This window comes from Notechis scutatus, chromosome 11 (genome assembly GCF_049901735.1).
Source record: "Notechis scutatus isolate UNSWTSFEM ecotype Mainland chromosome 11, rNotScu1.2, whole genome shotgun sequence".
Taxonomy (NCBI): domain Eukaryota; kingdom Metazoa; phylum Chordata; class Lepidosauria; order Squamata; family Elapidae; genus Notechis; species Notechis scutatus.
The window spans coordinates 1,626,169-1,647,929 of NC_142019.1; the positions used below are offsets into that span (position 1 = coordinate 1,626,169).

Here is a 21,761-nt window from a genome sequence, read left to right on the forward strand (position 1 = left end):
AAGGAAAGGAAAGGAAAGGAAAGGAGAGGAGTGGAGAGGAGTGGAAAGGAAAGGAAAGGAGAAAGGAAAGGAAAGGAAAAGAAAAGAAAAGAAAGGAAAAGAAAAGAAAAGAAAAGAAAAGAAAAGAAAAGAAAGGAAAGAAAGGAAAGAAAGGAAAGAAAGGAAAGGAAAGAATGGAAAGGAAAGGAGCAGGTGTGCATGAGTTTTAATGGAGTGGTCAGAATTAAATAATAGCCTTTGGAGCACAGCCTTGTCAAAAAGCATCCTGTAGACACCTTCCTGGGTTCACCTTGGGAAGGACAGGCAGGTGGTGGTGTGAAGGAGCCAGTGAGAACACTCCTAGTTGGTTTTAAGCAATTTCTTTTTGGTTTAATTCCAGTTTCACATGAAAGTCCATATTCTCCCCCACCTAGCACACACACACACACACACACAGACAGACAGACACACACAGACACACGCACCAGCTCAATTGGTGCAGTCCTTGTGTGAGCACTACGGATTTGGGTTGCTCCCCAAAAAGCCTTCCGAGAATTTTTAGTTCTGGGTCAAAGGGATGTTTTTTCCTCCCCATCAGAATCTGGGCTTAGTTGGCTGAGCAATTGAGCATTTCATGCTCAGCTTTTCGGCACTCAGCCAATCGGCACCATCTCTTCGCTGTCACAAGAGGAGCAAAATCAATACATGTATCGGGTTCTGGCTTTTAGTGGTTGCAATTAAGCGTTTGTTTTTTTTGTGTGTGTGTGTGTGTGTGTGTGTGTGTGTGTGTGTGTGTGTGTTTGTAAGGCTATGCATGTTTTGTTGGGTTCGCTTTAGGCATAGATTCTATCGCCAGTTTTGGAATATCGTTTCCTTGGGCTCCACATCTCCGCTGCGAACTGATTGGCTCATCTCTTTCACTCTTTGGAGAACAGTTGCAGTCCAATTAAGGGTACCTATGTGTTCACAAGATGAAACTGGAGGAACTGGGTGTTTCTAATGAAGAGAAAGACTAGGTGGGTGACACGATAGCAAAGGAAAGGTAAGGTTTTCCCTGTCCAGTTGTGTCCAACTCTAGATTGTGATGTTTGTCTCCGTTTCTTGGCCATTTCTTGGCCAGCATTGTGTGAAGACATTTTCTGTGGTTGTGTGCCAGCACGTCTAAGGTGCACAGAAAGCTGTTACCTTCCCATCGATGTGGTACCTATTTATCTACTTGCATTTGCCTGCTTTCAAACTGTTAGGTTCGGCAGGATATGATAGGTAGACCTGATACCAATCTTCCAATATTAGGGGGCTGTCACAGAGAAGAGAAGGGTCAATCTATTCCCCAAAACATCTGAGAGCAAGTCAAGAAGGTAATGCGGCTCATTGGATTAATTATTGTACCCTATGACTATCATTAAGTATTGTACCTGATGATTCTTGACTCTTGACGGAGGTATCTTTTCTTTTATGTACACTGAGAGCATTTGCACCAAGACAAATTCCTTGTGTTTCCAATCACACTTGGCCAATAAAGAATTCTATTCTATTCTATTCTATTCTATTCTATTCTATTCTATTCTATTCTATTCTATTCTATTCTATTCTATTCTATTCTATTTTTATTTCTATTTTTATTCTATTTCTATTCTTATTGTACCCTATGACTATCCTTAAGTGTTGTACCTGATGATTCTTGACTCTTGATGAATGTATCTTTTCTTTTATGTACACTGAGAGTATTTGCACCAAGACAAATTCCTTGTGTTTCAATCACACTTGGCCAATAAAGAATTCTATTCTATTCTATTCTATTCTATTCTATTCTATTCTATTCTATTCTATTCTATTCTATTCTATTCTATTCTATTTTTATTTCTATTTTTATTCTATTTCTATTCTTATTGTACCCTATGACTATCCTTAAGTGTTGTACCTGATGATTCTTGACTCTTGATGAATGTATCTTTTCTTTTATGTACACTGAGAGTATTTGCACCAAGACAAATTCCTTGTGTGTCCAATCACACTTGGCCAATAAAGAATTCTACTCATTAAAGAGAGTCATCACATGACGTATTGGGACTCCCCCCCCCCTTTGCTAAACCGGGCATGGAGGTGGCCAGCATCTGCATCTGGGATCTATTCTAGCCTGAGTCAGATTCCTGAAGAGCACCTAATTTGTTTTCCAAGTTACTCCATGTCCTGCAAAATCAGAGATAAGAATATGTCAAAGAGAGTCTTCCCAGTGTCTTTGTGATGAAGTCCCTCCTTTGATTTAGAGAGAAAAAGAGAAGGACCCCAAAGGTGCTTTTTTTTAAGAGACAACTTGACTTTCTGGGTTTTTTTTTTTTTTTTTTGGAAGACCTTTTGCTTCTCATCCAAGAAGAAGAAGCTTCTTGGATGAGAAGCAAAATGTCTTCAAAGAAAAACAAGAAAATACGCATCCTTCCATTCCCCACCATCCAGTCAGAGCTGAAAGAAGCTTCTTGAATGGGAAGCGAAACGTCTTCAAAGAAAAAAAACCAGAAAGTCCAGTTGCCTCCTGAAAAAAAAAAAAAAAGCACCTTTGGGACAACTACCTTGACCTGGAGGGCTGTGAATATTCATAGACAAAGAGACAGGGAGACGAGCAGAAACTTCTGAGCCAGCCCTGTTGATCTTCACCTGCAGCTTTCTCCAACTTTTGATGCTCGCTTCAGGACGGCTTCGTCCTGCTTGTTTGCTTTGCCAGCACCCCGTTGCAATTGATTTGGCCGTTTGTTTTTCAGGGTTACCGATATCCAGCTAGAAAGAGCGGTGGGTCAAGGGACCATCCATTATTAATGCACTGGTGGTGCAGGAGGCTCTTTGGGGATAGAGAGCGGGAGGGTCCAAGATGAAAGGGCGGGGGGGGGAGGGTCGTGATCAGGTGGTCTGCCTTTACCTAGAGGGAGAATTGCTGGCTGAAGTAACATGGAGCCAATTACGAGTTGGAAATGCCAGCAGCTACACTTAAGGAGCGGTTTAAAAAGCAGGGGTGGAGAGAGAGAAAGAGAGAGAGAGAGAGAGAGAAAGAATAGAAGTGAGACCAAGAAGGAGGGGTTGGGTGGGATGGGAAGGTTAGGAAGATACAGGAGAGCTATTACTTCTCCCCCACTTCAAGCAAGAACCTCATTAACACATCACGGGAGGGCCAACCTCAGGTTCCATTAAAAGAGCCTCTCCGCTGCGGGTGAGTGGGTGGGTGCGGCAGCCGAGAGGCCACGATCAAATGGCTTGAAAGAAACCGTCATTAAATTTTCATCGGCTGATTGCCCGGAGAAGAGGCAATTTTGGGCTGAGTGGATCAAAGGGAAGATGGCTAGCAGAGGGGCCTGTGTGTGTGTGTGTGTGTGTGTGTGTGTGTGTGTGTGTTAGGGAGGGCAACACAAGGAGCTTTCAGTGTTCCTTTCACCCATCTCCTCCCACTATGACTGTATGACTGTAACTTTGTAATTTGTATCCTAACGATTTTTATTGACTGTTTCCTACTATTATTTGATTGCTTATTGGACCCTATGACTATCACTAAGTGTTGTACCTGATGATTCTTGACTCTTGACGAATGTATCTCTTCTCTTATGTACACTGAGAGCATTTGCACCAAGACAAATTCCTTGCGTGTCCATTCACACTTGGCCAATAAAGAATTCTATCCTATCCTATCGTATCCTATCCTATTCTATCCTATCCTATCCTATTCTATTCTATTCTTTCTCATTCTATTCTATTCTTATTGTACCCTATGACTATCATTAAGTGTTGTACTTGATGATTCTTGACGAATGTATTTTTTCTTTTATGTGCACTGAGAGCATTTGCACCAAGACAAATTCCTTGTGTGTCCAATCCCACTTGGCCAATAAAGAATTCTATTCTATTCTATTCTATTCTATTCTATTCTATTCTATTCTATTCTATTCTATTCTATTCTATTCTATTCCATTCCATTCCATTCCATTCCATTCCATTCCATTCCATTCCATCCTATCCTATCCTATCCTATCCTATCCTATCCTAATTCTATTCTATTCCATTTTCTTCTGTTCTAATTCTATTCTATTCTATTCTATTCTATTCTATTCTATTCTATTCTATTCTATTCTATTCTATTCTATTCTGTTCTGTTCTGTTCTGTTCTGTTCTGTTCTGTTCTGTTCTATTCTATTCTTATTGTGCCCTATGACTATCATTAAGTGTTGTACTTGATGATTCCTGACTCTTGATGAACGTATCTTTTCTTTTATGTACACTGAGAGCATTTGCACTAAGACAATTTCCTTATGTCTCTAATCACACTTGGCCAATAAAGAATTCATTCATTCATTCATTCAAAGATATGGCAGTCCAGGACAGCAACTGGGCGGATGAGTCGGGGGTGTGTGTGCAAGGTTAAACCCTTGAGGGTCGATGGACAAGAAACACCTGACCATCTGGTTCTCCAGTTCTGCTCCAGAAGACAGCAGGGGCCCCGGGTCTGCCAGCTAAATCTTGGAGTGGGTGGGTGGTATCCAGCAGACATTTTTGGAAGCCAGTAATCAGCTGCCTCAAGAGAAGGTTTATCTCCTGGGCTGGAGAGAGCAATGAGAATGGTTGAGCTGTAATTATTACCCAAAGAACAGGGTCCACCTTGGAGTCCAATCACTTACATCATTATTTTTTGGGGGGGGGGGGGTATTTTTTTTGCTTTTAATGCTTTTTGGGACATCAGTTGGTAAGGGGCCACTATGCCCATCTATGTGAATGAGAAGGAAAATGGGAGTTAGCATTCTTTTGAGGGAGGATGGACAGAGAGGAACTAAAAAGAGAAGAACGGTGCCTTCTCTTGCTTTAGAAGAGCTGGATCCTCTCCTCTTTGTATAAAGCTTTTGATGTCAATGAGCTGAAATGCATTCAAATCTGGAAAGAGGTGCTGCCCACATGTGCAAATGTGAGAATGCTTCTTTCAAGAAAAACCTTGGGGCAGCGAATAATTCCCCTTCCTTTTCCTTCCTTCCTTCCTTCCTTCCTTCCTTCCTTCCTTCCTTCCTTCCTTCCTTCCTTCCTTCCTTCCTCCTCCCTTCCTTCCTTCCTTCCTTCCTTTTCCTCCTTCATCTGTCCATCCTTCTTTCCCTTCCTTCCTTCCTTCCTTCCTTCCTTTCCCTCCCTCCCTCCCTCATCTCCTTCCTTCCTTCCTTCCTTCCTTCCTTCCTTCCTTCCTTCCTTCCTTTCCTTCATCTGACCCTTCCTTCCTTCCTTCCTTCCTTCCTTCCTTCCTTCCTTCCCTCCCTCCATTTCCATTTCCTTCCTTCCTTCCTCCTTCATCTGTCCTTCCCTCCTTCCTTCCTTCCTTTGTTCCTCTCCTTCCTTCCTTCCTTCCTTCCTTCCTTCCTTCCTTCCTTCCTCCCTCCTTCCCTCCCTCCCTCCCTCCCTCCCTCCCTCCCTCCCTCCCCTCCTTCCTCCCTTCCTTCCTTCCTTCCTTCCTTCCTTCCTTCCTTCCTTCCTGAATTGCTCTGAGGTGTCAGTTGCATTTTCATGCTTGCAATTGAAGGATATAATGATGTTACACCAATTATCTCTTCTCCCAACACATTGGTCTGAAGGAAGTTGCAATTTCTGATCTAATTAATTGCTGCATTTTAAGGATCTGTACAGGAGAACAAAGAGGGAAAATGAGCACAATGAGCTGAGATTTATGGAAAGGGGATACTTCTGCAGAGACGTATGACAGTTAGTAGTTGGCTCCTGGCCATGTTGGTTTCTGTGCAGGCTTCTTGAGGGCTTTCCCTCCACTTCTCTTCCTCCTTTCCCAGTCTGCTTTCCTTTCTCTATTCCTGCATGGATCTATTCTTCTGTACTTGGTAACAGGCATTAATGCAGTTGGATAGTAACATGCATAATAATCACCACCTCCAGGGAGTTGAAATGCTAGTGGTGAGAATGAAGTGCAAATGATGGAATTGATTAGTTGGAATCAATAGAAACCCAAAACTAAAAAGCAGTCACGGCAGACTAGAGAGAGACCCAGGTAATATATGGATGTTTCTCAGTAAGGAATATTCATAGATTTCCTATTCCTGCATCCAGATAAACCGAAATAAGGAGACAAAACTCATGTCCAACATGCTACATGAGCTTAGCAGGTCCATTCACTTGCTCTACTTTGTCAAGGAATCCAAAATTGGTAATCCAGCCTGACCATCTGGCCGGCTATGCTGTGAACCACAATAATAACAATAATTTGCAGCAATTTTCTCATCAAGAATTGGTTGGACGATTGCTTTTTGATCCATCCAGTTTTAGAGGAGACCTCAGAACTTTGATACAACAAAATGTTGGCGTTTGGAAGGACTTTCTCTGTAGGAATGGTATGGGAAAACCCAAAGAGTTCATTCGCTTCCCAAAATACAACTGTTTATCTTACCCCAATGGAGAACTGAGACCGAAAGGTCTGAATAAATTAGGGAATAAATATCACTCATGTTCAGAGGCCAGCTCTGCATGCAGGAAAACCCACAGCTTAGCTCAGCATTTCTAGGTTGAGTTGGGAAGGACATTTTTTTTTAAATCTGAAACCGTGGGGAGCGCCTGCCAATCAATGCAAATTATATTAGGGCTGTAAAATAAATTACGCCAGGACTGGAAATAAGTTATGGTAGAGAGGTAAAATAAATGGTTCTAAGGATGGAAATGAATTACGCCAGGGAGGTCAAATAAATCTGCCACCAATGTTGTTGCGTAGGCAGCACCACAGAAGGTCTGTGGCCATCTTTCATACTTGGCTGGTAGAAGTTCTGCAAATTGAAATGCCGATCTGGCAAAATGCCATTCAAGAGAGCAAGTCTAGGCAAATGTTGTGTGCAAAATCTTTGTTTTGGAAATTTACATGAAAAATAGGCTGGAGGCGTTGCATACAAGAAGTAGAAATGATACCATATGTAGCTACGTAGATGAAAATGTCAGGGCATCTGTTAAGGGTACAATGCTTATTGAAGGAATGTAGAAATCAGCAAAAACTATTTACTAGAAAAACAATATAGGGTACGGAAGGGTAGGGTAGGGTAGAACAGAATAGAATAGAGAGAATAGAATAGAATAGAATAGAATAGAATAGAATAAATAGAATAGAATAGAATAGAATAGAATAGAATAGAATAGGGTAGGGTAGGGTAGGGTGGGGTAGGGTAGGGTAGGGTGGGGGAGTAGAGTAGAGTAGGGTAGGGTAGGGTAGGGTAGAATAGAATAGAATAGATTAGAATAGAATAGAGTAGGGTAGAGTAGAGTAGAGTAGAGTAGAGTAGGGAAGGGTAGGGTAGGGTAGAATAGAGTAGGGTAGAATAGAATAGAATAGAATAGAATAGAATAGAATAGAATAGAATTACAGAAATGAATAGAATACAGTAGGTGTACAGTAGAGTAGAACAGAATAGAACAGAACAGAATAGAATAGAATATTATTTACCAAGCACCCAAATTATGTCACATCTTCTCTTCTTCTCCATTTGTAGCAAAACCACTTCAGAAGAAGACAGCAAGCAGCCAGCTCAGGCAGTGACCCATGTCCCTGCACAACCCACGCATGCTCCAACCTGGGAGGAAAGAGTGACAGTGGAAATTGATTCCAGCAAGGCAGGAGAAGAAGGTGGGACCACTTTGGAAGATCCGAGAAGCTTGGTGGGACTGAATGAATGGAAGGGAAGAAAAGAGGAAAAAGAATCAACCTGAAACAAGAAGGATAGATTCAGTCATGGTGGTGATGGGGCGGGGGGGGGAAGGTTGTGAGTTCTTTAGGATCAGGTTGAGGGGGTTGAGGGTCCTGGAGAACATCTACATGGTCCTTAAGAGTTGATGCTAACCCAATGGCACTCAATGAATGGAATGCAAGATCTTAAAAAGCTTGTGTGCCAAGCTGAACTGAATTCGGTGGCATAAACACATGATGTGGTACCCAGCTAGCGGACTATGTATAGAGTACTGCTCCTGAATCCTTCCTCTCTCCATCAAGCAAATGAGTCTATATTTAATAATCGCCTACCAAATCGCCCCGCTTATCTCCCAGTTAGGAAATGGGATCTGTGTTTTGCTGCCTCTGGCTCTTCCCTCCTAGCTCCATTGCTTACCTTAATGGAGAAATGATGATTGATAATTGAGGTATTTTCGCAAGACGGCGGCCATTTGTCCTGGTGACTTGATCTTTATTCTTCCAAGCTGAGCGATGTTATGCGGGTAATCATAATACTACTAATGGCATTAGAGTTAACAATTAGATTAATGCCAGACGCTGGCGAAACGAAGTCAGCAGCAGTCAGACGTAGCACTCCAGGTAATTCCATTACAGCTCCTGATCCGGTGAAATAAGACAGTGTTTGATGTACTCCGCTACCTATCTCAGCCCAGAAGGAAGAGACAGGGCCTGCAGAATTTCAAGGTTAGATCGCTTGAATCTAAATCCAGTTGGAGGAAGCTGTTTGTCTAGGCAAGGCAGGAGACTGTTTGGGACTCATTACAGGCTGGGAATGAACATAATTCCCAGTGTTGTGGTTCGCCGGCAGCCAATGCAGATGACACCAGAATTGGATAGTGGGGAAGAACAGGGACCAGTCCAGGAGTCTGGAGAGGACTCGGATGAGGGTCCTGCATCTGATATAGAGATGGGGCCAGGACCATCTGGGAGTTATGTGCTGACTCCGGAGCCTCCAGAGTCTGGCAGCAGAGAGGCAGAGGACCCAGGGAAGCCTGTTCCCAGTGTGCACAGAGCTGCTAGAAGGTGAGAGCAGCTGAGACAAAAGGGGCAACTTGGGAGTAAGTCTGGGAGGTGATTGCCCCTCCCATAAGGTATAAAGGAGAGGCAAAGGTAGAGAAACCTTTGCAGGAAGCAAAGTTGTTTGTTCTGTTTGGATTAATCCTTGAAGCTCTGTGTGGACTTTGTTCTTCCATTGGCTTTTTATAGTTCATTCGGCACTTTAGTTGTTGGCAGCAATTCAAAGGAGAGAAAGGTGGGTGCTTATCTCAAGGAACTGTTTGGGACTCATTACAGGCTGGGAATGAACATAATTCCCAGCGTTGAAATAAAACAAGAGTTGTTTTAAGTCAGCGTGTGCTTAATTAGGGTCTCAGGAAGCCTTGGTCAGAACACACAGGTCAAAAGGGTCAAGATGGGGCCCATGACTGTGTGGTGAGAGACTTGCTCCTTTAAGGATGCAGCACCCCAAAAGGACACCCCCCCCATGGGACCTGGAGATTCCCTCCAAGAAAAAGAAAAGCATCTTCAGCAAAAGACACGTCAAATACTTCCTCCAGAGATAAAAGTTTTCCCTCTCCAATATAGAGCATGGTGTTCATCTCCACTTCTTGGCCGAAGGAGCCAGTGTTGTCCAAAGTCAACGCCGTGGCCATGTGGCCAGCAAGGCTATATGCCAAAGACATACAGAACACCGTTACCTTCTCATCAAAGTGGTACTTATTTATCTACTCTCATTTGCCTGCTTTCGAACTGCTAATTTGGCAGGAGCTGGGGCAAGGAACAGGAGCTCACCCCATCGTGCAGAGCTGGGGTCTCGAACCCAGGCTGTCAGCTTTCCAGCTGACAAGCACAGCACCTTTCACCATTGAGCCATCGTGCCCCTGCTTCTGCTCCCAATAGCAAAATAATAATAATAATCAGCTCCTAAGTTTAGGAAAAGAAGAGTCACGGTACTAAGTGGAGTATTATCCTTCTCTGACCAAGAGGTTGTGAGAGATGGTGGCTATCACAGTGACATCCAGGCGACAGCTGAAGTCGTAACGTTCTTGGAGTTAGTGATTGCAATCAGAAAGAAAATGAATAGATGGGAGGGATCTCAAAAGAGAGACAGAGAGAAAGAAGAGGGAGAGACAAAGAAATCCATGCGTTGGGCAGGTGCCTGGCAGACTGTTGCTCTGTGGATATCTATTCAGTCATAGCTCTGTGGTGCCTCTGCCCCCTCCCTTCTCCAGTGGGGTCACACAGAAAGCAATTGGCAACTAATGATGGAGGAAATGAGGCTCTATTCTTCCGTTGTCAACGCTCACAGGAGAGGCAGGCCTTCCTTCTTGGGCAAGGGATTTGAGGGACAAAGAATAATGGCCACAGCAAGAACAAGACTGCTGGGAAGAGATAATGAGACAGGCGGGGAGACAGGCTGGAGAGCATCTCCAGACACAAAGCAACAATGTCTTCCTGGCTTCAGCTGTGTTCTCAGAAAGTTCAGAAAATGCTATGGGGACTTAGGAGAAGGTTACAAGGCCAGCAACGTGGTCAAGGGAGAAGAAGGCACCAGTAAGAGGCTGGTGTCTATGTAACTTGGTTTGACCTTCATCCAGTCTACCTTCCATCTCTTCTTCCATCCCACATTCAACCAACGTCTATGGAGATTCTCAGTCATCCAAGTCATGGTTGTCCCAAAAGTTTCTTTCAAAAGGCAACTGGAATTTCTTGTGTTTTTTCCTTGAAAATGTTTCACTTCTCATAGCTGAAGAAACTTCTTGGATGAGAAGTGAAATGTTTTCAAGGAAAAAAACCAAGAAAGTCCAGTTGTGTTTTGAAAAGCACCTTTAAGACATTCAACCAATGCCTTCTCCTTTCCCCCCTTTATCTAGCAATGATGCCAACATCTTTTTTTACCTGGCCTTCACCTTTGGGAATACCTCAGAATCCACCATCTTGCTTTTTCTGTCTCTCAAGGAAGAGTAGGAAGAGAAAAAATATATAATTTCTGACGTTGCATAACATTTGGAAGTCTTCTATAGTTTCTGCACGTTTCTTCTTTCTGCTCCTGAACTCTAGGGACTAGTTGGATGAATTTTTCATGATTTACAGGAAGAGAATGCTAGGGTTCCATCTCAAATTGGCTCAAGGAAATCCCAAATCAAGCCATCATAAAAAATAAGAGCCTTTGGAACTTCATTTAGTAGGTCAGGAAAGGTGAGGAAGGTGTGAACCACATTTACAGTACTTCTTTTTGTTGTTGTCGTTCCAGTTGAAATAACAGAAAAAGGCCTGTTTCAACTAATCAGTCTGAAAACTCCCTATTTTGGGTCTGATAAAAAGATTATCTCCCCTCCATTCCATTTTCATAAAAAAAAATGATTCAACGTTCATTGTCTGGTTTTGCTTTCATACTCTTAAATTATTAGCTTTCTTAATCATTTTGAATACTTAGCTATTAGGATATTCTATTTTTGATGGAGCAGTAAAAAAAAAAGATTTTAATTCTATAATGCCCCAATTCTCTCATTGTCTAATAAATGCCTTTAATGTTAGAAGTTCATTTTTATTTTATTTTAATAGAGCACTATTGCAATTCCTTCCCTTCCTCTCCCTTCCCTTCTTCCTCTCATCCTTTCTCTTCCTCGTCCCCCCATATCTGACAATATTATTTTTAGAAAAGGTGGGATAAATGAAAAAATAAATGAAACATACACAAATGTGTTAGAATGGAAGGGAAAGAAAAGACTTTGGATGGGAATTGAAGTAAAGGTGGATTTTTGCAGATAAAAATGCAAACATTTACAATCACTTTAAAGGTTTTTTTTTTTAGTTCTTTCTACTATAACCTAGCATAGCTATTCCTTGTGCATACCCCGCGCCCCCAAGATGTAAATTCCAAATCAAAATGTATACACCATCAACTATTTATCACACCTTCGTCTTCCCTTCAAGAGGCGCCTGATTACAGTTCAGCACCAAGGACAGAGCTTTCTGCTCGGGGGGGGGGGGACAAGGGGAGGAGCCCCCCCCCCCCAAGGACTGGAAGCCTCTTCAGGCGCTTTTCACACATTATTCAACTAAGAATAATGAGTTTTATCAAGTGAATAGGGGCTTATTTTCTTCGCATGGGCCTTTTGTTCCACACAGCTTTTAAGACTTTGCTTAGCGATGTTAGAAACTCATAAGGATGATAATTGGTGAGATTAGAAATTAGCACATGGGTGGCTTGTCTCAGATGACAGTAGAATAATTTTCCTACTGCAATTATAGTACAGTAGACATGTAAAGTGATGGTTATTAAGATATCTGTCTGTCTGCCTATCTATCTATCATCTATCTTCATCCACTCTCTCTCTCTCTCTAGTTTTCTATCATGTATCGCCATATCCCTCCTTCTCTCCTCTCTCTCTCTCTCTCTCTCCCTATCTATCTATCTATCTCTATCTATCTATCTCTATCCATCTATCTACTATCTCTCTAATTTAGCTCATCTCATCAAAAGCAAACTTCCTTCCTTCCTTCCTTCCTTCCTTCCTTCCTTCCTTCCTTCCTTCCTTCCTTCCTTCCTTCCTTCCTATATCTATATCTATATCTACCATCTATGATCTATCTATCTATCTATCTATCTATCTATCTATCTATCTATCTATCTATCTATCTATCTATCTATCTATCTATCTATCTATCTATCTATCTATCTATCTATCTATCTATCTATCTATCTATCTATCTATCTATCTATCTATCTATCTATCTATCTATCTATCTATATATCTCTACCATCTATGATCTAAGTATCTATCTATCTATCTATCTATCTATCTATCTATCTATCTATCTATCTATCTATCTATCTATCTATCTATCTATCTATCTATCATCTTTATCATTTATCTATGTTGGTGGAGTTCTGAATTCTCAGTAACTAACAAGCATTTTGTGGTGGGTTCATGAGAAATAAATGAATGAAAGCACCAATCAGCTTTGCAACAGCTAGGAAAAGATAGATATTTGGTTCTCTTTTTAAATTTTGAAACAGGCACACTGCTCTAATTTTTACCAGAGCAGCGTCTTTTAGACAAGGGCTCTTAATCTACCCGACTCCATTATTTTTCAGATCTCAATCAGCTGCCACCCTCCCCATTGGAAGCCAACGGTTTCTCCCCAGAGCAGAGCAAACAATATAAAAATGACCAAAGAATTTGCATCAGGGGGGGTTTACCCCCTTTTTTTTCTTTCATGTGCCTAATAGTTCCCCTGGGGGAGATATTTAGATTGGGAAAATGGCAGGAAAGGCTGGGAGATTAAATGTCACCACACTGATCAAAAGCAGCCGCCTGGCGCCCCATTTGCTTTCAAGGAAAGAAAATAAAAATGAAAAGAGCTGACCACGATTCTCCTGCGTGTAGCTAAGTTTGGCTCGCTGGCATTTTTGTGCCCTAACCTGACCGTCTTTGTCTACTCCTTTCTTCTCTTTCCAGATGTGTCTCTCACCATAGCTGACAAGGACTCCAAAGAAATTCTTGTGAAATACAACATCCCTGTGAAATACCTCCGTCCTTTCCACCATTATCACTGTGCCTTGGTGCTGGTGAGTTACATAATTCAGGGCTCCCCAACTCTCTGGCTGTGGACTGGTACCGGTCCAGGGCCTGTTTAGGAACTGGGCAGCACAGCTGGATGTGAGCAGCAGGTGAGCAAACCCTACTGTAAACAGCATGTGGGTGAGATCTAAGTTGCACGCTCCTCCTCTCCAGTCCATGGAAAAAAAATGATCATCCATGAAACTGGTCTCTGGTGCCAAAAAGGTTGGGGACTGCTGATGTAATCTACCTGTTTAGACTTTAAAGGAGAATATATGCAGCTGAGAGTTGAAAGGAGGGGTTTTTCCCACTGATGTTACTTAGTTTGTTACCTAATTTGGGTAATAAAACATCTGTAAGAAAACAACTGAGAGCACCAAGGACCCTACAGTCCCCTCCTCCTCTTCCTCCTCCTCTCCACAAACTCCACTCCCTCCTAGTACTGATGATGTTACCTAGTTGAGTTATGAAACACCTGCAAGAAAACAACCTAGCTCAGAGAGCATCCAGGGCCCCTATGGCTCAAGGTTGACTCAGCCTTCCATCCTTCCGAGGTCGGTCAAACGAGGACCCAGCTTGTTGGGGGGCAAGAGGCTGACTCTGTCAACTGCTTAGAGAGGGCTGTGAAGCACTATAGAAGGCTAAGTGCTATTGCTATTACTATTTCTGTACGTAAACGCAAACACATAATCAAAAGAGGATGCTCTTCTCAGATAACAGATAATCAGAGTTGGAAGGGACCTTGTAGGTCATCTAGTCCAACCCCCCACCAAAGCAGGAGACCCTACACCATTTCTGACAAATGGCAATCCAATCTCTTCTTGAAAGTCTCAACTTCAACGTCTGAAGTCAACTTCTGTTCCATGGGTTGATTGTTCTCCCTGCCATAAAATTCCTCCTTATTTCCAGGTTGAATCTCTCCTTGTTCAGTTCCCATCCATTATTCCTTGTCCGGCCTTCCGGTGCTTCAGAAAATAGCTTGACCCCTTCCTCCTCTCTGGGGCAGCCCTTCAACTATTGGAAGACTGCTATCTTGTCTCCCCTGTTCCTTCTCTTCACTAGACTAGCCAGGCCCATTCTCCAAAGTCCTTGCAGATGGCAAGCTAGCTCACCAAGAAGAAAGCTCCATGAGATTTCCAGGACCCGAACGTTTGAGCCCTTCTCCTTGTTTGCGCTGCACAATTATTTCTTCACTTCAAAGCTTTCCCACCAAGCCAGGGAGGTGGAGGACAGGGCGTGCTTCCAGATGGCTAATGTTCCTAACAAAAGCAAACAAAAACCCCTTTGCAATCTAAACACCAAAGAGAAGCCATTAGGAGAACAAAATAGCAGACGCAAACCAGATGTTGAGAGGGCTACAAGAGAAGCTCCCCGTGGATGAGAACTTGGAGGGGATGATTTTAACCTGTGGTTGAAAAGTTAGAAAAACGAACAACAACAATTCAGAATGTCTACGTTCTACGAAACCTAAGTTCCGTCACCAGAAAGGTTTTGTTCTCAAATGCTCTTTGCAGAGAATCCAAGATATCCAGGGGGAGAGAGATCTTGTTGCTGGTCAAGCTGTTGGAAATCCGTCAGTTCAAGGGGTCCCCTCCTCGCCCTTTGTCCAATTTTTGTGAAAGAAGGTGCATTCTTGGCTTCCTTGGAGGGGCTTCCATTGCTCAGCCAAGCAAAGGGGGAGAGAGAGAGAGAGAGAGAGGGAGGGAGAGAGAGAGAGAGAGAGAGAGAGAGGGAGAGAGAGAGAGAGAGAGAGAGAGAGCTGCCCTGCCCTGTTTCTAATCTTTGTGGCATCAAAGACATTAAAAGGAACAACTTGACATTCAAAGGCAGCTAAAGAAACAACCTGACATGTTTGCTTTTCCGCATGAGCAGTGGAAGGGAAGGAAGGAGGGAGCACAGCTGGTGAAGAGTGTGTGAAAACGGGCAGAAGGAATGAGAGGCCCAAAGTGGAAGGAAGACCAAAAAAAAAAAAAATAGCAGTGGGAAAACAGGAATGGTAGAGAAAGACTAGTGAAGATGGAGGCATCTATCTGTCCATCCATGCTTCCATGCATCCATCCAGGATCAAGGAGAGAAGCAACCTAGAACTAGGGAGAAATTTCCTAACAGTGAGGACAATTAACCAGTGGAACAGCTTGCCACCAGAAATCATGGGTGCTCCATCACTGGAGGTTTTTAAGAAGAGATTGGACAGCTATTTGTCTGAAATGGTAGAGGGTTTCCTTCCTGAATAAAGGGTTGGACTAGAAGACCTCCAAGGTCCCTTCCAAGTTCCAACCCTTAATTCTGCTATTCTCTTATCCATATATATCTATGCATTATATATCTGTCAGTCAGTCTTCATCCATCCATCCATAATCTACCTCTCTCCATAAGCTCTCTCTCTTCTATCATCCATCTTTCTCCACCCATAATCTATCTATCTATCTATCTATCTATCTATCTATCTATCTATCTATCTATCTATCTATCTATCTACCTACCTATCTATCTATCTACCTCTATATCTATCTATCTATCTATCTATCTATCTATCTATCTATCTATATCTATTTATCTATCTCTACCATCTATGATCTACTTATCTAAGTATCTAAGTATCTAAGTATCTATCTATCTATCTATCTATCTATCTATCTATCTATCTACCTACCTACCTACCTACCTATCTATCTATCTCTGTCTATCTATCTATCTATCTATCTATCTATCTATCTATCTATCTATCTATCTATCTATATCTATTTATCTATCTCTACCATCTATGATCTACGTATCTAAGTATCTAAGTATCTAAGTATCTAAGTATCTAAGTATCTATCTATCTATCTATCTATCTATCTATCTATCTATCTATCTATCTATCTATCTATCTATCTATCTATCTATCTATCTATCTATCTATCTATCTATCTATCTCTATCTCTGTATCATCTCTTGCTTTCTTTCTTTGACTGGCTTTCTCTACATCTGTATAACTACTGTATCAATCAATCAGTCATTGTACCAATTGTTCTATCATTCTATTGTTCTATCAGTATTGCATTATTTGTATTCATCTATCCATTTTCCTAGCCTTCTACTATCCCATTATTTTATTGTTCTATCTAACCTCCATTTATCTAAAATACGTGTCCAGTTTTCCTTCCACCAAATACTGCTTGCTCTTTTTATAGTAGCAAACTCAAGGGGTATTTGAGAAATGCGACGAACAATTGAGTGTGTTCTGAGATTGAAGATGTATACCCCCCACCCCCCCAAAAAAAAGGAAGAAAAGAAAAAGAAAAAAAGAAAAAAATGGGAAATTTAAAGGAGAAAGGAAGGCCTCACAGAATACCTCAATGAAATCCAGTCTGGGCTTGAGTCATTTCCCCAGGTTTGCCTTTTGTTCCAAGTTGAAACTGTAGAACAAACAGAGAAAAACCCCAGTCCCATTCCCTTGCATCATCTGAGAATGGATACCTACATATTTCCATTCATCCTGGAATGCTAAAATTTAAAACCCCTAAATGCAAACATGCATGGTTTCTTGAAGCCATTGTGCTGTACAGAATGGAACTGCAAATTCTTCTTTCTGACATCTCAAAAAAAAATAAAAAAATTCGACCTTTACACCTTTACCCGTTTGCACAAAGACGGATTTTTTTTTAAAAAAAAAGGAAAGTGCTTGTATTGATGACATGATAATGATTAGCTGTCTGGTGATGGCTCAGGAATCCATTTGTGTTCATCTTAACGTCAGCCTCCCAGTATTTCTATAGGGCTGGATTGCTTGTGATTCTAACCTTTATGGAAGCTTTTAAAGACTAGTGCTTTACTGATAATTAAAAACGGGACAATTAAAAGGTTTCGGTCTTGTGGCCCTTTGTTTGCAGACGCTAAGCCACACTGTGACAATCCCGTTCTGTGTAGAAATAGGTAAAGAATTCACTCTTCCTGGATTTTTATGTAGAAAACTGGTTGATCTGCATATTTCAAAACAACGAGTGGTGCCTTCCATTCAATTTCACGCTTCTTTGTATTGTGGCACAGTTCTGGATAAGTTAGGATAATCAAGTGGTACAGAATTTTGAAAGGGAGAGAACACAATGTGAAATAAATCTATAGAACTGGAGGGGTTTATAAACCACGGACGTCTTCTACTTAATCTAAGTAATCCAGAGCCTCATCATCTCCAGAATACATCTGTCCAACCTTACCTTAGAAACCTCTGCAGAGAGAGAATGACAGTTCTTCTAAATTGGTGTTTGTCAACCGTGGCAATTTAAAGAAGCATGGACTTCAATTCCCAGAAGTCCCCAGCCATCTTTGCTGGCTGAGGAGTTCTGGAAATTGAGGCCCACGTCTCTTCAAGCTGCCACGGTTGAGAAACACTGCTTAGATATCCACTGATCACCAGAGATTAACACAGACAAAGCATGAAACATTTTTGGTTCTGTGGGCATCTGGAACCAATCACAATGATGAGAAAACAGCAAAAGGTGTCTTGTGCCATCATAACACGAGCTCTCCCCTTTTGTATTGTCGAATCTACTGGCCATAACCCTTCCCAACAGCCAAATCTTTGATGTTAGCTTAATTGAAAGCCACTTCCATTCTTTCTCCAGAAATAGAAGCATTATTGTATTTACTTTTACACCAATCAGAGCAATTTATGGCATTGAACTTTCTAGATGATTCTCCAGGGTAGCATGAACTGTAATGAACAGCTCCTGGTTTACCTATCAATTACAGTTCCTTCGAGCCATCTCAAGAACAACCCGTAAGCCTCCTTCTGCTTGGTTTATTGTCTCGTTTGTACCTTTCAATCTCTTTTCCTTCTGGTTTTTGGTTTTTCCTCAAACAGCCTCGGAAGAAGGACCAAACAGGAACCAAGTTATATGCATCCATCATTCGTAAACGTAGCCTCATCCCACGCTATGCCGGAGTGAACTACACAGGGCTGGAGGTGAGGGCCAGAACAAGGAATTAAAAAATTATTAAATCCAGGCCATTGGGGAGATGGGTCAGAGAGCTTCATGAATAAGTCAAATGGAACTAGACATGTGATTTTTTAAAAAAAAAATGAGAAATTTGACTATTGCTTTTTTTGGTGTTGAAATGTATGTGATATGAAGCATCCTTAACTGGTCAAAAAATGGTTGTTTACTTTACAAAGAACCATTTCTTGACCACTTAAAGAACTTGGTGGTCTTCGAAAGAAACTGAATTTCAAAGAGTTCTAAAGAAGGACTTCCATGGTTGATTTAAAAAACTCCAATTGACACAATTCTACAGGGAAAGAGTTCAGGGAATATTCCTTCCCACAGTGCTTTGGGAATCTGTTCCTGATCTTTTCCCTTTTTTGTTCCAATTTTAGGTTTTCCTCAAAGGGATCAATGAACCTCTTGCACAGCCTGGTGGCAAAGTCAAAGCCGTTGCTAGAATAGTGAATAACCTTGGAGCCTACGTGTGAGTAATAAATCTGTGCATGTATGCGCATGTGTCAGGTAGCAATCTCATTGGGATTGTGTACTAACTTCCTGAAGATCCAGAGAAGAAGCAGCGAGGTTTTCTAAGAAAGTTGACCTATAAATGACATGAATGGGGACGATTATGATTTGCTCCAAGCTCTCTGGTTTTCTGAATCATGTGATATAACTATCTTCTTCTAATTTTTCTGCCCAGAGATTGAGTCAGAAAAGTCAAAAATTGTGTAAGGCCACGAATGTATCTTGCAACCAGGACTTGCCTGGAATTTTTTTAGCTTCGTGGAATTGACTTCGGAGAGCAGCCTACATTGTGTGGCACAAGGAGCCCTGTTGAGTAGTACAGGATTACCTTTTGAGAAGATGTCTACAGGTCTGGGATTATGGTGTAATTAGAATCTTCTCGTTAACAACCAAATGGCGCCAAGCTGTGGATAACAAATGACCTTTCTGTCCTTTTCATTCTTTTTAAAGACAGAAGATGCAAGCTCGGTTACCTGATGCTCCTGCCGTTCCCTTGACCGTGGTGAATTTCCCAGATCCTGTAATGGAGGATTTTGATGTCCCTCGAGTCAACAACCATGGATATCCACAGGTAGGAGAAAGAGGGAGAGAAAAGATCTGGCTGAGTGGCTGATGGAACCCAGGGACTTAGAGTTGGGAAAAGACACGGAGAAGAACAAAGAACTGGTTTATGATGCAGTTGTGTTGGGTTGATGTCAAGCTCAAAACCAAGAGTGAAACTCCAGGCTGAGTTCTTAGTTGTTTTACACCTATAGACAGAATCTTGCCAGATTAAGGAGTCTACTATCTGCATCTACAATGTACTCTGGGAAACTATTAAGGAGAGGCTCTCTTCACCCTCTTTCTCACACACATAATTTCCAGACTGAGTTGCTTTGTACTGTTCTGGACTATTGTTGTGGTTAGCTGGCAGCAGGTGCAGACGGCTGAGGAGAGTGAAGACTCAGATGAGAGGCCAGGACCATCAGGACGGCTGTCTTCAGAGATTGTGGGGGTTGGCAGTAGCAATGAGGAGGTTCCCGAGGAGCCTGTGCCAAGTGCGTGTGCACGCAGGGTTGCTCGCATGAAAGAGCAGCTGCAACAGCACGGGCAACTCAGGAATAAGGCTGAAAGGTAATGGCCCCTCCTTCAAGAAGATAAGCCAGCTGTGAAGTGAACGTTCTTTGCAGGAAGCAAAGACGTTTTGAAACTCAGCCTCGTGGATATTACAGTATCTTAAGTTGGTATTTGAAGACTCTTGTGTTGTGAAATTTTTCTTATCTGTTATTTTTGGCAGCCTCGCACAGTTTTGGCGAGGCTCGCACTTATCAAAGTTAATTAGTTTGCAGCAGCCTTTTAACTGGGGATTTGTAAGAATCATTAAAAGGATTCTGTTTCCTTTGGTTCCTGTTTGTTTTATTGGACAAAGGTTTGGGTCAGAACAACTACACCCCTCCCTCCTAGGGCTCTACTTCTTTACTCCTTTCCATCAGAGTTACAAAGTTGTTGGTGGAGAATTTATTCCTGTATTCTTAAGACAATGTAGAATGCTGGACATCCATCATGACTAATGTCATCCAGAGATATTCTTGCCACTCTTTGGAGCTTGACTGAGTTGCAGAAGTGATGGGAGAGATATTTTTAAAAGCTGTCCACATAGGCCCACAGGAAGCCACGAGTAGAACATAAGGACAGCAAGAAGTAGGTCCTAGGTTCATGAATATTAGTTCCTGTGGGGGAAGAGAAAGGAAGGGAAGTCCCTGTTCCATCCGGATTCGACTGACAATCCTCCAGTGAGGCACGTTGCCAGTTGGAGTTGGCGAAAAAGAAGAAAAAATTATACAGGATGTCGATAGGGTGTTATAAATGATTTAGTGGAGCCATCTGGACTGTGAAAATATATTCCCTTCCCTTGCTTTCTAACAGTTTTGTTAAAGACCTGAAATGAACGTTGGTTTTGCAACAGGGACCACGGGCTACTTGGGAGTAGGGATAGAAAACCTCCAGGCCAGGGCTTCCTTTTCGATTTCAGTTGGATTTTTCTATTTCAGTCTATTTTCTCCAAGCAGGCTACTCACGGTGAGGAGGAGGGCTGTAGGTGACTATGTGTAGCTCTTCTGTGAAGGGGGAAAAAAAAAACCAAAATTGAATCTGCGCAGAGGAAGCAAAATTCAATCTCCGAAGAAAGAGCAAAATTGAATCACAAGGCTGACCTCCAGACCTTGAATTTCATTTAAATACAGCTTTGGGAAAGCCCTGTGCAGTTGCTCTCAGCAAATCCAAGAGAAAGGACACCGATGGGTGATGATTTTTGTCCCTTTTAACAGAATACCAGAGTTGGAAGGGACCTTGGAGGTCTTCTAGTCCAACCCCCTGCTCAAGAAAAAAACCCTATACCATTTCAGACAATTGGCTGTCCAATCTATTCTCTAAAACTTCCAGTGATGGAGCACCAACGATTCCTGAAGGCAAATTGTTCCACTGATTAATTGTTCTTGTTGTCAAGAAATTTACCCTTAATTCTAGCTTGGTTCTCTCCTTGATTAGTTTAATAGATAACAGATAATCAGAGTTGGAAGGGACCTTATAGTATTTACTATTTGTAGTATTTATTTGATTGGTCAATCGCCTTACAAGATACAGGTATAAGAATAAATATAATTTTGAATACATGAGATAGATACTTATAAGAAAAATAAAAGAAACAATAGGACAGGGACGGTAGGCACGATTGGTGCGCTTATGCACGCCCCCTACAGACCTCTTAGGAAAGGGGTGAGGTCAATAGTAGAAAGTGTAAGGTTAAAGTTTTTGGGGTTTGGGGAAGAAACCACAGAGTCAGGTAGAGTATTCCAGACATTGACCACTCTGTTGCTGAAGTCGTATTTCCTGCAATCAAGTTTGGTGCGATTAACCTTGAGTTTGTATCTATTGTTTGCTCTTGTGTTGTTATGGTTGAAGTTGAAGTATTCATTGACAGGTAGGACATTGCAAGGTATGATTTTATATACTATA

The 21,761-nt window shown here is 41.9% G+C and overlaps 1 protein-coding gene across 1 annotated transcript in view; it reads left to right on the forward strand.

Annotated features, from left to right (window-relative positions):
* The window catches only part of CCDC33 (coiled-coil domain containing 33), a 107,288-nt gene that overhangs the window by 41,140 nt on the left and 44,387 nt on the right, over positions 1–21,761 (forward strand). The window contains exons 5-9 of the mRNA XM_087972527.1: positions 7,473–7,606; positions 13,174–13,283; positions 18,122–18,223; positions 18,635–18,726; positions 19,218–19,338. Of these exons, the coding sequence (XP_087828653.1) occupies positions 7,473–7,606; positions 13,174–13,283; positions 18,122–18,223; positions 18,635–18,726; positions 19,218–19,338 (559 nt within the window). The remainder of the gene's footprint in view (positions 1–7,472; positions 7,607–13,173; positions 13,284–18,121; positions 18,224–18,634; positions 18,727–19,217; positions 19,339–21,761) is intronic.